General features: G+C 39.3%; 1 protein-coding gene across 1 annotated transcript in view; it reads left to right on the top strand.

Moving 5' to 3' along the window:
• The window catches only part of LOC118423907 (rho-related GTP-binding protein RhoN-like), a 43,915-nt gene extending 34,462 nt beyond the window's left edge, over nucleotides 1-9,453 (top strand). Inside the window, exons 4-5 of the mRNA XM_035832218.1 lie at nucleotides 281-415; nucleotides 7,924-9,453. Coding sequence (XP_035688111.1) covers nucleotides 281-415; nucleotides 7,924-8,175 — 387 coding nt within the window. The 3' untranslated portion in view covers nucleotides 8,176-9,453. The remainder of the gene's footprint in view (nucleotides 1-280; nucleotides 416-7,923) is intronic.
• Nucleotides 9,454-13,598: the final 4,145 nt, after the last annotated feature.

Genomic DNA, 13,598 nt, shown 5'->3' with positions numbered 1-13,598 from the left:
ATCTCCAGAAATTCGAATAGATGTGATTGAAGCAAGCTGAGTCTACTCTACCAGCAAAATTTGCCCCTCAAAATGCAGGAAATAGTGATTCAGAGGGTTTCAGACTTCAAATTTTCCCAGACCCACTAGGACTGTCACTTGGAGGCCTCTGGAGCTTGACAGGAATTCAAAATCCAGGGGACAGAAAAAAATGTCAGGCTGGTTAGAACACTGTAATAAAGTGTCGAAGACAGCGACAGTGAGATTAACACTTCGCTTTTGAACTGTATCTATCCTCCAGTGGCACCCAGAAGTCAGAGAATACTGCCCCAGTGCACCTATCCTGTTGGTTGGCTGTAAGGCAGACTTGAGACAAGACTTGAAGACCGTGACAGACCTGGCCATTGTGGGGAGGAGTCCTGTCAGTCATGAACAGGTGTGTATCTTTTGTGTGTATCTTTAGTACAATCAGAACTGCCCAAGAAGACCATTCAGGGGGCCAAGAAAATTTGGTCAATGTGGACAGGTGGTTGCCATGGACAGGAGTCTAATGCTTGTGTCAATGTGAACAAACTTTCAAAGGGAACACCAGAAATATATGGTTACATTGGCCTGGTGGCCCTTATGTAAAGGTGGTCACTTGTACAGGTTTGACTGTAGTGCAACTTTTTGTAGCCTGTGTTGAACAGTCTCTTGCTGCCAGGGCCTCATTGGTCTTCCTGACTGATGGAAGGGCTTCCAGAATCTTGATTTAGTCAAGCTACAACCTTTCCCTAGATTCTTGAATGATACTTAATATCATAGTAAATATTGGTGGGTTACTGTAATGGGTTACTAGTAGGCTGAAGCAGACAGTTGAAAATCCTATGTAAAATTTGATAGACCACCCCTCTGTAATGGTGAATTTCTGTCACAGCTGTCAAATTTAAAGTTCTTTCACTGACTCTGACATCAATACCGCAGTCTGTAGCATTGTACAGATGAAAAGCCTGTACAGTGCTACTCCTAGATGTGTTCAATCGATGTTACACAGAAATTCAGAAGTGAAACTAATATAGAAATTGAGAGAGTGTCATAAGTTTACTTGACTGTCAACTTAATCGAGCACAGTCAGCCCACACACTTCAATAATACATTGTATGGGTAACAAATGATTCGTACCTTTAAGAAGGCTCTAAAACAACCAAGTCATCATTAGTGACAGATTCTACATTCCAAGCTTACAAAGTCTTCATCATTTCAACTAATTAGGCTGATACAAAGCATCACATCGCTCAAACCCAGAAAAGAAATTAGCACCTTAGACACTTATACATGATATACTTCTTGGACAAAGATGTCTTGAAGATGCACGTAAGCAATTACTGATGACGGATGGATCCTTAAGGGGTGCTAAGTACCAGAGCAGTCTTTCCCAAATGTCGAATAAATGTCTTCTATCTCATTGTATCAGAGTATATTTAGGTTATAGCCTCTGCATGGGAATGGCTTTGGAAGTAGGTGAAATTGGGGGATAAGTGGTGTACTAGATTTTATCCATCATAAATGGCACGTCTCTTTTGTCCATTATAACGTTCACACAGTGTGAATATCACATAATGTAGGGTGGGGTAACAACTGATTAGTCAGAATACTTGATTTGATCTATTTATTTGTGTATCAGACACATGGCTCAATCAAATGCTGCCACAGAATGACATAAAATACACCAAAACACCTAGTATCTATATAATGCCTATAGATAAAAACTATTGAAAAAAGGTTGGTATAATACTTCTGGAAAGTTGCTCTGGCAATATGCATTCAAATGAACAAGAAAACTGATGATAGCATTGTCAGAAGACAGGCGGCGAGATTCCTACCAATGGAAAACAGTATCTTTGGGTTTGGAAATTGCACCCATACTGTAGTTGGATAATATGGGAGTGCAATACATTTGGTAACAGTAGGCAGAGAACAGAAAAAACCACATTACAGTCAGCCTTCCTAGCATCTGCTTGGATAATACCCTGGATAGAAGTTAGCCTTTTTTCCTGTCCTTTCGTGAGTAATGATAAGCCTGCGCTCCTCAATTAACTTTAGTGCACCATAAAAGTGTGACGGTGCATTTGTAGTCGCCGTGCTGACATGGCAGCGTGGCTCCGGAAGACAGTAATGGCCCGCTGGAGTCGCCGAGTCTGGCGTTCTGGTAGAACGATAACTCGCTACTGTCCGTGCCTACCTGGATTGCCCACTTCTCGCCGGGGAAAGTTATTCCGACTGCTCATTTAGACGGAGGACTGCATTCCCCCGGGAGTGCTATAAATGACAACACTTAACGTTTGCCATTTTTCAAACTGGGGTGGACGCATTAATCAATGCAAAACCCAGGAGAAGCACATCTGAAACATCTGGTGAAAAATGTAATAGTAAAACATTTCCCTGAGAACTGTCTGAAGAATGGTGCTCTGCAAGGTGCTGTTATCTGTTGTGTAGAAGGTGACAACAGCAACTGTCTTTTTGTTAGTTTGTTCATATGTTTGCCCAGAAGTGAGGAACAATAAAAACATAATGTATATACTGGTAGCAATTTTGAGCTTCTACTAACCATGGAAGAGGTGAAATCACATTGTAATGAGCCATCACATTTATTAGTCAGTCATCAACGAATGTTCCTTACCATGCACTGAGCAGTAACCAACTGTAACGTAACCTTAGTTTTAAAATGCCAAAGTCCTTTCTACACCTTTTGGTGTATAGGGTGTTACCCATCTCTGTGTCTATAGCCCTTGGGCCACCCAGTTGTGCAAGCAATTAAGAGTAGAGTAGGGAACAGTTTTCGGTAAGGTAGGAGTTTCCTCCACAGCAGGGAGCTAGTCCACTAGTAGTAACCCGCAGTACCTATCTACCATCAAATGTCCAAGTATTGTACAGAAGATCCAATGATTGGTATTAGGGTTGGGTACCAGTACAGAAAATGCAGGTACAGGAACGGTCCAGGTCCAGAGCACAAAGTCCAGGCCCACACTTGAACCTGGACCTGATTGTCTGTTAAACTTTTGAATGAATGATACTCAAAACAATCTTCCATTTCATTACAAAGGAATTTGGTGTCCGACTTCCACTGGCGTGGAAAGAACCCTACTGCCCCTGTTAACTTAGACCAAGTTTGACTGTAAAAATGAGAATCAACTCTCCTCTGCTTCGCTCTTGTGGACCAGTAAGCCCCCAAAACATGTGAATGCCTGCCGGTATGATCTGTCCATCTTTAATCGGTGCAAAGCCCGGTCCACTGATTTTTTGCAGGTCCGTTTTTTCTGGACCGGTCCAATAAGAAAAAAAGGTTTTGTACCAATACTTCTAATTGGTATGGAGAGGGTGGCTCACCAACCATCGATTTATCACTCTGTTTGAACACATGTCGATGAACGTAAATATGCCTCCTGTAATCAACTGATTAAGCAAGGTGATTGACTGCCAATGGAGTAATTTGTAATTCATCAAGTGTGCTTTATAGAGCATGCCTTTCCTAACAACACCAGGTCACACATAAACAGTGGAGTCTGTCTCTCAAACAAATCATGGACAGTGTTGAAGCTAGCAAATAAAGTTTGGTCAAGATTTTGGGGACTTTTGAAATGGCCCCTGGCTAGAAAGTTGTATAGCATGTTAGAATTTGAATCACTCGGGAAGATTTTGACCCTCTTCTCCCTTGAGATCAAAACATGGCACGATTCCCGGTACCATTTGTGACTCTGCCAAATGAAAAACTGTTATAGGTTTTGGAAATAGCGAGAAATATATGAGAACAAAGATGGCCAAACTCATAACTGCATATCACACAGTGTGCGATGGCCCAGAAAAGTCAGCAAAATTGTACTGTTGAAACTTTCATTGTCTCCAGTTATTTGGACCCTTCTGAGAAAGAAGTGCTAATGTCGAAAACTGAACGGCAGTTGAGTGCCGTTTTATACCCGTATCTGGAGCCTGATTCACATTCAAGCGGTCACCAATAACGTTTCGCTTTGATAACGCCCGTTCAATTTAGCAGCAGTAAAGCGGCCTTATACATCAACTCTGAGATTGTCTCCAAAGCTAGGATCAAATGGTTGCGTTATTGTGCAAGCCCACCATTTTTCCAGTTTGCGATTCACATGTGAAGCAGCTTTTGATCAATTTTGTTATTATATGAGTGTGGTGTTGCTGTATCACTGCCCATAACAGGGAATGGAGCAATTATCGCAAATTGCTGTCTGCACTCCAGCTTTCGTATGCAACAGTTTTGTTGGAAGAGCCGCTCGCATGCCTGGATTATGATTAGATAAATCACCCTTAATGGCACCTGGTACTAAGCGGGATATATCTCCGGATCATTGAACCGAGAGAGCGCCCTATCTCGCCTGCCATATTGTCTCAGGCAATAAAACGGTGGCTTGCCCCGCGGGATTTAGTGCGAGGAGAAACTGATATATGAATAAGATTTAGAACCAGTCATTTTGAGGTTGGGCCATTCCCTCAGGGTTGTATGAAATTGAAAAGCCTTTCATGACGGCATGTACCATTTTCTAGTAGGATACGAAAATGAAAGAGTACCAGTAGTGGGCAACTACATTTGTACATTTGTAAGATAGACAAGAGAGGTTTGGTAAGGTACAATTTAGAATATAAAGAAGGGTATAGAGCAAACAATATTTCAATTTCTTGTAACTAGTCTCCAGTCTCATTTATGAGAAGATAGGAATATTTTTGTTTGATCAGCATTGTTGGATTACCACAATTTTAGTAACCCGGTACTGGACGTGATAACCAAAGTACCAAGCACAATTGTAGTATCCAAAATTTTGGAGAATTGCTAGGCAATTATTGCAATGTACATTTGTGACATATTGATTTTGAGGAATATACGGAGCTGAGCCTTCCATTTAGAGATTTCAAAAGCTGAACTGTAGCTAAGCTGAAGTATTGATCGTGAGTAATGAGCAATGGAGATTTCAAGGTCAGGGTTAGAAGAGTGCCTCCCTTACATTGCTTTGCACACACACATAACAGTCGTTATCTGTTCCAGTTCTCCCACACTTCCAATAAAGTACTGGCCTTTGGGTTGTTTCAGCTATTTTCAGTAATGAGGAAAATGCAGATGGCACAGTTGATTGTTCAATGTAACTTCAGGGTAGTATTTTCAGGATTAAGATTTGTGGTAGAAAGTTTTAGTAGAAGTTAAAGCTTGACTGTTAGAAGTTTCTTCAGAAGTCTGGACAATATTGCATCTCGACTCGAGGAAGTATTACTTTGTGAAGCAGTACAGTCCAGTGCAATAAATTGAATAATAAAAGTTTTGCAGACCCAAAGGGAAAGTGAATTTTAATGAGCACCAGCTCAATCGATCGTCCAATTTTCAGGTTTATCTGTTTCCCAAGGCTGTCAGACCACTCTCAGGATTTTGTTTAATGTTTTTCATTAGTGTAGAAAATGACATTTTTTATTGAAACTGATGCAAAATGGATTGTTTTATTCTTTTGAACATATACATAACAAATATTGGATAATGGATAGTAGATTACTGAACAGTCTGGCAATTTACTATTTGGCATCTGTGGGGATTTCAACAATTTTCTAATTATGTGTCAGTTGTTTATAGGAAATCCGAATCAGTATGTGTTAAGTAAGGGTGTAGAACACAGATGTTTTGGAAGAAATATACATTGATTTTATGATATGTTTCATGGTACTTTGTCAAAATTGTTTTCAGTCATCATCACAAGGCAATTCAAGGCAGCAATAATCATAAAAATAGCCCAAGATGTTAATGCCTCTGTAATACATAACTTTTTTTTATAACAGTAACCTTTAAAACTGTAACATAACAATCAGATGTGACATTTCAGGTAATGTATGCAAACTCTGTTGTTCTGAATAATTTAAGAAAGGTAGAAATGTACAGTTTTGCTCTGTATAATAATATGTAACGCTAGTTCACCATTATATCTAGGGTAGTAGCCTGTGTCCTATTTTGTATTTAAGTTGACAAATGGTGGTTTCAAACTGCAATATTTGGAAAATATTGCTATTTAAAACCATCCATCCAACAACTTGATATCCCTAAATACCAAGTTTTTAAAAAAAGAACAGGTGTAGGTTACCCCGTGGATAAAGGTGAACTAGCGTTACCTTTGAAATAGCGATGATGTAAGATTGGACAACCAACTGTAAGTTATCAATAAGGGATCAAAATCTGTATGCCAACATTCTGCTTATGTCTACGTCTGTTCAAGCACTGCACTTGAATTTCATGTATAACCAAATTTTCTATTCAGAATTCTCCCAAAATGAATAAATTCCGAAAGAAGTAATAAAAAATCATTGGACCATGGTCTCAATGAAGACAAATCTAATTGTGATCCATGGTGAGGGGGAAGCACCCAATAACCTGCCAGCCACCCCATAACTTCTCCTCAGGTCTCTCAAGTTTATTACGGGCCTTCAAGCAGCAGTCTTGGCCTGCCAAGGTCACGCGGCCAGGCCCAAGGTCGTATATCATACATCGCTGATTTGAAGATTGGCTGGAGCTTTGGCATATACACTTCCTATGGTTAGGGAGGTGATGGTCCTTCTAGATTTCAGAAGAAACTTATGAGTCATGTATGCTCACCTAGGGTGACCTTTATGCGGTTACCTTTCGTCTTCTTGGAATTTGTAAATATGTAATGGTTATGTTTCTTGTGTCACTCTAAATCTTCAAATATTTGCAGTGGTTTTATTTTTGCAAGTTTTACTATTGTAACCTTTTGAATTTTGTATGTTCCTCCATTACATTACTACTGTACTCCTTTCCCTTTCTATCACGAAGTAAAGCCATTCTATTGTAAGATGAGTGCCAGTGAAAATGACAAATCTTACAGTATGCCAGCATAAATGATAAGACAGTCATTTTGCATAGTGTTAACAATAAAGCACAAAACATTGGCTGGAAACAACATTTATCCATTGAGGGTTCTTGAAACTGCTTCGAGGCAGGAAACTACGAAGAATTTATGATATGTGATACATGTAGGTTATGTCATTTTCACTTTATATTCTGTAATGCAACAAGAAGAGCATTTAAATTCATAGCCTTGTAGTCTTTTATGTTGTACTTATGCTGTAGTAGGCTGTTTTGCTATTAGAATATCATATAATATCATGTAACTTATACTTATAGTACAGTAGAAACAATACGACGGCAAATTTTAGGCTTACCTTGCCATGTTTGCATTTATATTGCATTGCCGTATACCATGATTACTAAATCTATATACCAGCCCCATATGTAATGGAATAGTGCACAGTAAATTGCAGTGATTTCCTACTGATGTGGTCTGACCCGTGGGTGAATGAGGAGACAAACTGAAAGGTTTTATGATAACCCTCTCTCAAGGTTGATAGAAGGCAAACCAGGCAAATAGAAATCCTTGTTCCATTTAACTACCACATATTTCACTTATAGGTGGCACTGACCTCTGTGGTGTACTATGAGATTGGAAATTTTGCTTCAGGAAATGTGAATACAGCACAGTAGCCAATCTTGTACATGTGTATCTTACATGTATTCTATGTGGATAGGTGGTCACTAGTATACTTTGACTTTGACTTTATTAAGATCCACAATTAGCATACAATGGAGTACATTGAAGCTACTCTTCCTGTGGTCTTTATCAACAAACATGACAAAAACTTGATACACAGGAACACATACAATCTATACAATGTACAAAGATCAGTATAGGCAGGATCCTAATGGTTGTGTGAATAGGAAATATAATATTAGACTCTATGAATTGCCAAAAATTGGTTAATTTTTAGGTGGCTCTTTTGTAGAGGTGGTGACTTGTACAGGTTTACTGTATTTCTCTTAGTCAAAGAAGTAAGATGTTGAACAATTTCTAAATGTTAAGATTTCTAATGTATCTTTCTTTGTGTTGTACACAGGGAATGACAGTGGCAAAGCAGATCGGAGCAGTGGCGTATGTGGAGTGCTCGGCAAAGACGTCCGAGTTGAGCATCAGGGACGTGTTTGAGATGGCCACGCTCGCTGCGCTGGGAAAACTCACCAAGGCCTTGCGACAGCGCACGCCGAAGAGACACGTGTCGATGAAAATGAGGCAGAGTCGCTCGGACAGTCGAATGAGGGACTTGAGGGAATTCCGCGGCGACAGGACAAAGAGCTGCGTGGTCATGTGATCGTGCGGACACAGACTGTATAGAGATTATGTTTCACTAATTTTAGGAATGCAGAGTAACTTATGGACAGTCGGATGCTTAGATGCCATGTAAGGTGTTGAATCTCAAGAAGAGAAGGACACTCCGGCATTGGGACTCTGTCTGATAGTGTAAAAAAGATTTGTCATTCCTGCGACAAGAATACTTTAAGGAATTAGATTTTCAAATGGCAAAAGATTGCATAGAGTAAAGTCAGTTTACCCAAGAGAGTGTTGATTGTACAAAGGAAAATTAAGGTGTCATGTGTACATAGCTCCTGCTGCTATTAGCAACTGTAGAGACAGAGAGAGAGACCCACAATATTGTACTTATTATTGCCTAGATGTTAGACCATATAAACATTTGACTGGGGGCTAGATTTATCAAAAGATCATATGCCAGTACAGTTCTGCCTGTCAAACAACAACCTTTCAGGAAAATTGTATGTTTGAAGAGGGTCTGCCATATGTACCATAGTGAAAGGGGCCCTTCATTTTTGCTGGAAGTTTAAAAATGGCTGACTGTGTATCATGGTGCTCCAGGAAAAAGAATAGGAGCCGTGCAAACTTAAAGGTGCTTTGCTTTGAGACATGGGTGTCTTAGCAGGACTTACCAGTATTGGTTAGGATATTTTGCTTTTTTGTCTTAAGAAATAAAATTGCACTTATATTGAGATGTCAAGCACACAAAGAAGAAGAAAATTACAGTACTTTGAAACTCTGTTATTTATATTTTCATCAAAGGCTTTGAAATTACACCTTCCCTGCTTTATGTGTATTTTATTTATTTCTTGTGGGACACACATTTTGATGGCATCCATGGTTGAGTTCACCTGTGCGTGCCTGTGTTCCTCAGTATGATATTGAGAGTTAAAGATGTATATCATTTTAAAACAACAGAAGTCACTGTTACAGGGAAGCATGTTACCACACTATGCACCATGCAAGGCCATACCAGTGAAATATCTCTTTTCTCAGCCTTGGTGAGAAGGCAAATTTAAATGATAAGTCTCTTTATTTGCTGTAAGTATGATCAGTGATATGAAAAACGACTTCAGTTGGAATTTGGAAAGCCACGATTATAGTTTGTACAGGTCAAAAGAGTGACACCCTCAAGAGATGTTTTGTTTCATGATGCCCAGACAGACATCTAGAATGGTGAGGAATCCACATTGTACATGTGATATTATTCAGTGTATTGTTGCTTTGGTGCAGGTTGTGTTCTGATTCCAGATGTAAATAAACTTTGGGAACTCTCTAACCAGTCGCTTGTCTCCTTTGTGGTATTTTAAGGGTCACCATGTTAAATTAAGGGTGTTCCATCTATTTGGGTCCAGGGATGACCATAGTCACATTCAGCTTGATTTTCCTCCAACGATATCTGTCCTGCCAACAGGCAGGGTATGAGGGTGACAGTTCTCATCTTACATTTCCAAGAAATATTGCTCTGAAGTTTATTATTTATAGAAAATATTGACCTGTGCACAGCAAGTGTTTGACCTGCTCAAATCACAAGTTACTGTAAATCCATCTAATATTGTGATTGGTAATTTTTGCTGAGATGGGAGATGGGAACAAGCTCCAGTTGGCCTCAGCACCGTGATGAAATACTGTAAATGCAGAAATGTTCGCGGTGGATTAATGTTCGCGGTTTTCGCGATGACCACTTCACGGCGAACTTAAAACCACCGCGAACATTTTTCTATTATGCTATTAGACTGCCGTCTATGGTGTTACCGCGAAATTAAATCCCTGCGAACTTAAATGCATTTACAGTTGTTGATGATCAAGGAGCTTGCGTTGATGAAATTTTAGTGTTTGAATGGTGACAGCTGAATTAGTCACCAAAATTAATTACTAGTAGTACAAATCAAGAATTACCAGACAATACAGATGACAGTAAATGGCAATTTACAGTATAATAAACCCCACTCGTGTTAAGAACAATGATTCACAGATCAACTCAAAATCGGCTTTTGGGTAAGTAACACATAGAACAGGATTAATTTGATGCAGAATTTCTTCTCACCATATTATGTCATGAAGCTAAGAATTGAGCCATGTTTGAGATACTGGTAAAGGCATTTTCCCTGTTGATATTTGCCTGGAGACTAAGCCTCTGCTCCTATGTTTGTGAGTGTGTTATCATTGGACATTCCCCACCTAACCTACAACGTGACCTTGATTTATTTAGCCCTGCAGCAATGTAAACCTTGAGGCTAGGGAGTTTTCAGAGAGCTAAGATCATTGACACAGAAGTTGTAATCAGCAAGAAGATGTAGAAAGGCAAAATCATAACATTTTCAAGCTCCTGGTTTTCTTTCTACATTTTGCTTTATTATAAAAATTTTGAAATGTTGACAAAATTCTTCAGAACTACAAAATTTCACACCTAAATAATCAAGGTCCTTTTCCTTAGGCCTTATGCCTTGGGCAATTGACCCTAAACCAACTAGTACTGTTTGTAGGTTGCATGCACTAGTTCGAGATTTGAGCCAGGTAAATTAGGTCAAACACTTAACGTTAAATTGAATGAGTGAAGGATCTACACACACAAACATAAAGAGAATCTATCATATTTGAGTTATCTTGTGGTCCTGGAACAAAGCTGCCAATTGACCAATGCTTGAGCAAGTTTTAACCTCCCAAGCAAAGATAATACTTAGTCTAGTAGTCTGTGGGTTTCGAAAATATTGGCTGCTGCAATGACAGTGCATTAATTTTGTTTTCTTTGTTTGTTTGAACCTTTATTTATTCATGAGAAGCTCAAATCGGCCAGCAGGCCGCTTTTCATTGAGGTCATGAGGGAGGTCAGGGTCATATAAAATATGATACAGATACAGATTACATTGAGTACTATTAGATTCATCAACCTATATCACTACACATACATGGTACAAAACATATAGTGGTGCAGATGGCTCAGTGTTCATAGTCCGTGTCCGTTCGTTTGTTCGTTAATAGTCAGTGTCATGCAATGTAGTTGTAGTAAAAAGCTTTAACCCCCTCCCCCACTTTCAATTGACTCACCTTCATAATGCATTATCAGCAATGCAGAGAGATCAGGATCAGGCACCCTCTCATCTCCTGATATGATATCTGTGCTGTCCAATTCAGCATGCATATGCTCAAAAACAAAAATCCCACACCTGACAAAAGTCTCACCTACATTTGCATGTTCATGTACAGAGATGACTCCAGAGTACAAGACTGATGAATTGAATTATCATGAGTAGTTGACAGATGCAAGAATGACAGACTAGAGTTATATAGAGATAGCGAGCTTGTCACGACAGATATGAATATCTATCCTTCAAGGACCATTTCTGTGATTTCTAGTAATGGAATAACTGTTACTCGCTGACAGTCAATAGTACTAGATCACTGACATCTCCCATGATTTGCCCTATTAAACATGTACTTAACTCAATACCTTGCCAGCAGAATACCTGTAAAGTTTGAAATAATCTTTAACGTGAAGGGGACAACTTTCAGCAGTCAGGTTACATGCAGCTAAACTTTAAATGAGTCCTAAACTCCAGAAAAGAGTGTTATTTTCTGATAGACATTAATTTTTAGGAACTAAAAAAATGCACACTACTTCAGATTATATGTTAAAGTACCCACTAGTTCCACTCGCATCAAAAAGCATTCAGTATTCTACTTCACTCGCCAAGTACTCTTTAATTGAATTAAGTATTAAATGCCAGCCTTTGCCTTTGGCTGAATATAATGTGTCTGACAAGGCATGGCAAACATTAGCTTACAAAACCAATTTGAGGGGTGATGTTAAAATCTTGTTAATTTGAATTTTGTTAAGAATTGGCCTTCTTGCTGTGAACTTAGAATATGTTAATGTGGCAGTCATTTGCATAATCAGAATATTTCATGGAGATATGAGGTCTCCAAACTCTTGTTCTTGAAGCATTGGTTTAAACTTAAAGGTTACATAGAATGTGGACATAATTGATGAAAACAGACCATGTGTTTCACCTGTCAGAAATCTTTACTGTCACTAATAGATGTAACATTTCCATACCTTCACGTGCAACTAAAAGCCTCTTATCCCAAAAGCCAGCCTCTCACTCCCATTTCCACGGAGGATGGGAGGTTAAATCTCCGGACAGAAAGTGGCAACCTCCGGATGCAAAGCGGATTGTTGGAGATAATTCTGTTAGTCCAATTTGTGTTCCTTCCCCAAAATGACCAAGATGGATTACAAAGTAGTTAATGATGTTCTCGGAGGTCAAAGGTGGTGGGCCAGAAGAATGGTCCCATATGTAACCTGACAGTGTAAGTCAATTGTATGAAGTTGGCCTGTAGGGCTGTAGCAATTTTGCTGCTTGGTACTTTGATCTCTCACTGTTGAAGAGAGAAAAATAGATCACATGATATCATGATCAGCAGGTCAAACTCAAATATTACTTTACCAGGTCAAACTCAAAGCTTAATGGTTTTCCACAGTTGATAGCTTGTGATGCGGCTTTACTCTGCGATGCGAAGCACACTAGATCACCCCTACTCTTCTTAATAAGCATGTTGAATTCAGCCCTGGTTTGATTCTTAAACCTACAATTCGCATACTCCCTGCATCTCTTTTTCAAGAAGCCGCTATACACTTTTCTGAGGATTCCTTTAAAAAGAATTTCATTCTTGTCTATGAACTTCTTACTTAATCCTTAGACTTCCTGTTCACAAATTCACTTCTTTTAATATCAAGTACAACCAATTTCTGCATCAATTTTCATCCTTGAAAGTCAAGCATTAAGGCCACTGGATGGAACATCATAACCTTTTCTAGCTGTTGCATATATTTGGATTCAAAAGCATCTCAAGAAAAATGAGGCAACCAGAGAATGTCACAGCTTTTCATCCCACCATATTTTTGGAGACGTATCATCAAGGGAAACTTCAGCCAGACCATCGTCTGCACCAACTCAGAGGAATCAAATGTAGACGTTTCCTGGAATTCTTCCATTAGCCATTTACTTCAGCATGGTGGTTACCAGCACAAGTATAGACAAGAAGATGCATATCATCCAACCGTGTAATCATTCCTAAAACCACCTTTTCCAAAGCCTCTTGGCTGTGAACCAGGCTTTTAGTCCTGTATTATGATGAAGAGTGCTACCTAATGTCAAAGTGAAAAGCTTCATGCACAGGCCTAACCTCTGTCATTTTCATTTCCAGTTCAATTTCCAGCTCTCTCTACTACATCATTCAGTTTAGGGAGATCAAGAGTTATGGCAGGAAGAGAGTGCCTTCCAAATTTGAATGAACATGGAAGAAAGAAAAAGTTTTACTGGGAGCTATATGGAGAACCATCTGTGGAGGCGCTACGCTCCTTTGGAGCATGTGGACCTGAGTGAGTGAGTGAGTGAGTGAGTGAGTGAGTGAGTGAGTGAG

This window comes from Branchiostoma floridae, chromosome 10 (genome assembly GCF_000003815.2).
Source record: "Branchiostoma floridae strain S238N-H82 chromosome 10, Bfl_VNyyK, whole genome shotgun sequence".
Taxonomy (NCBI): Eukaryota; Metazoa; Chordata; class Leptocardii; order Amphioxiformes; family Branchiostomatidae; genus Branchiostoma; species Branchiostoma floridae.
The sequence above is the reverse complement of the archived record's forward strand: the minus strand, read 5'-3'. Positions and strand labels throughout refer to the sequence as shown.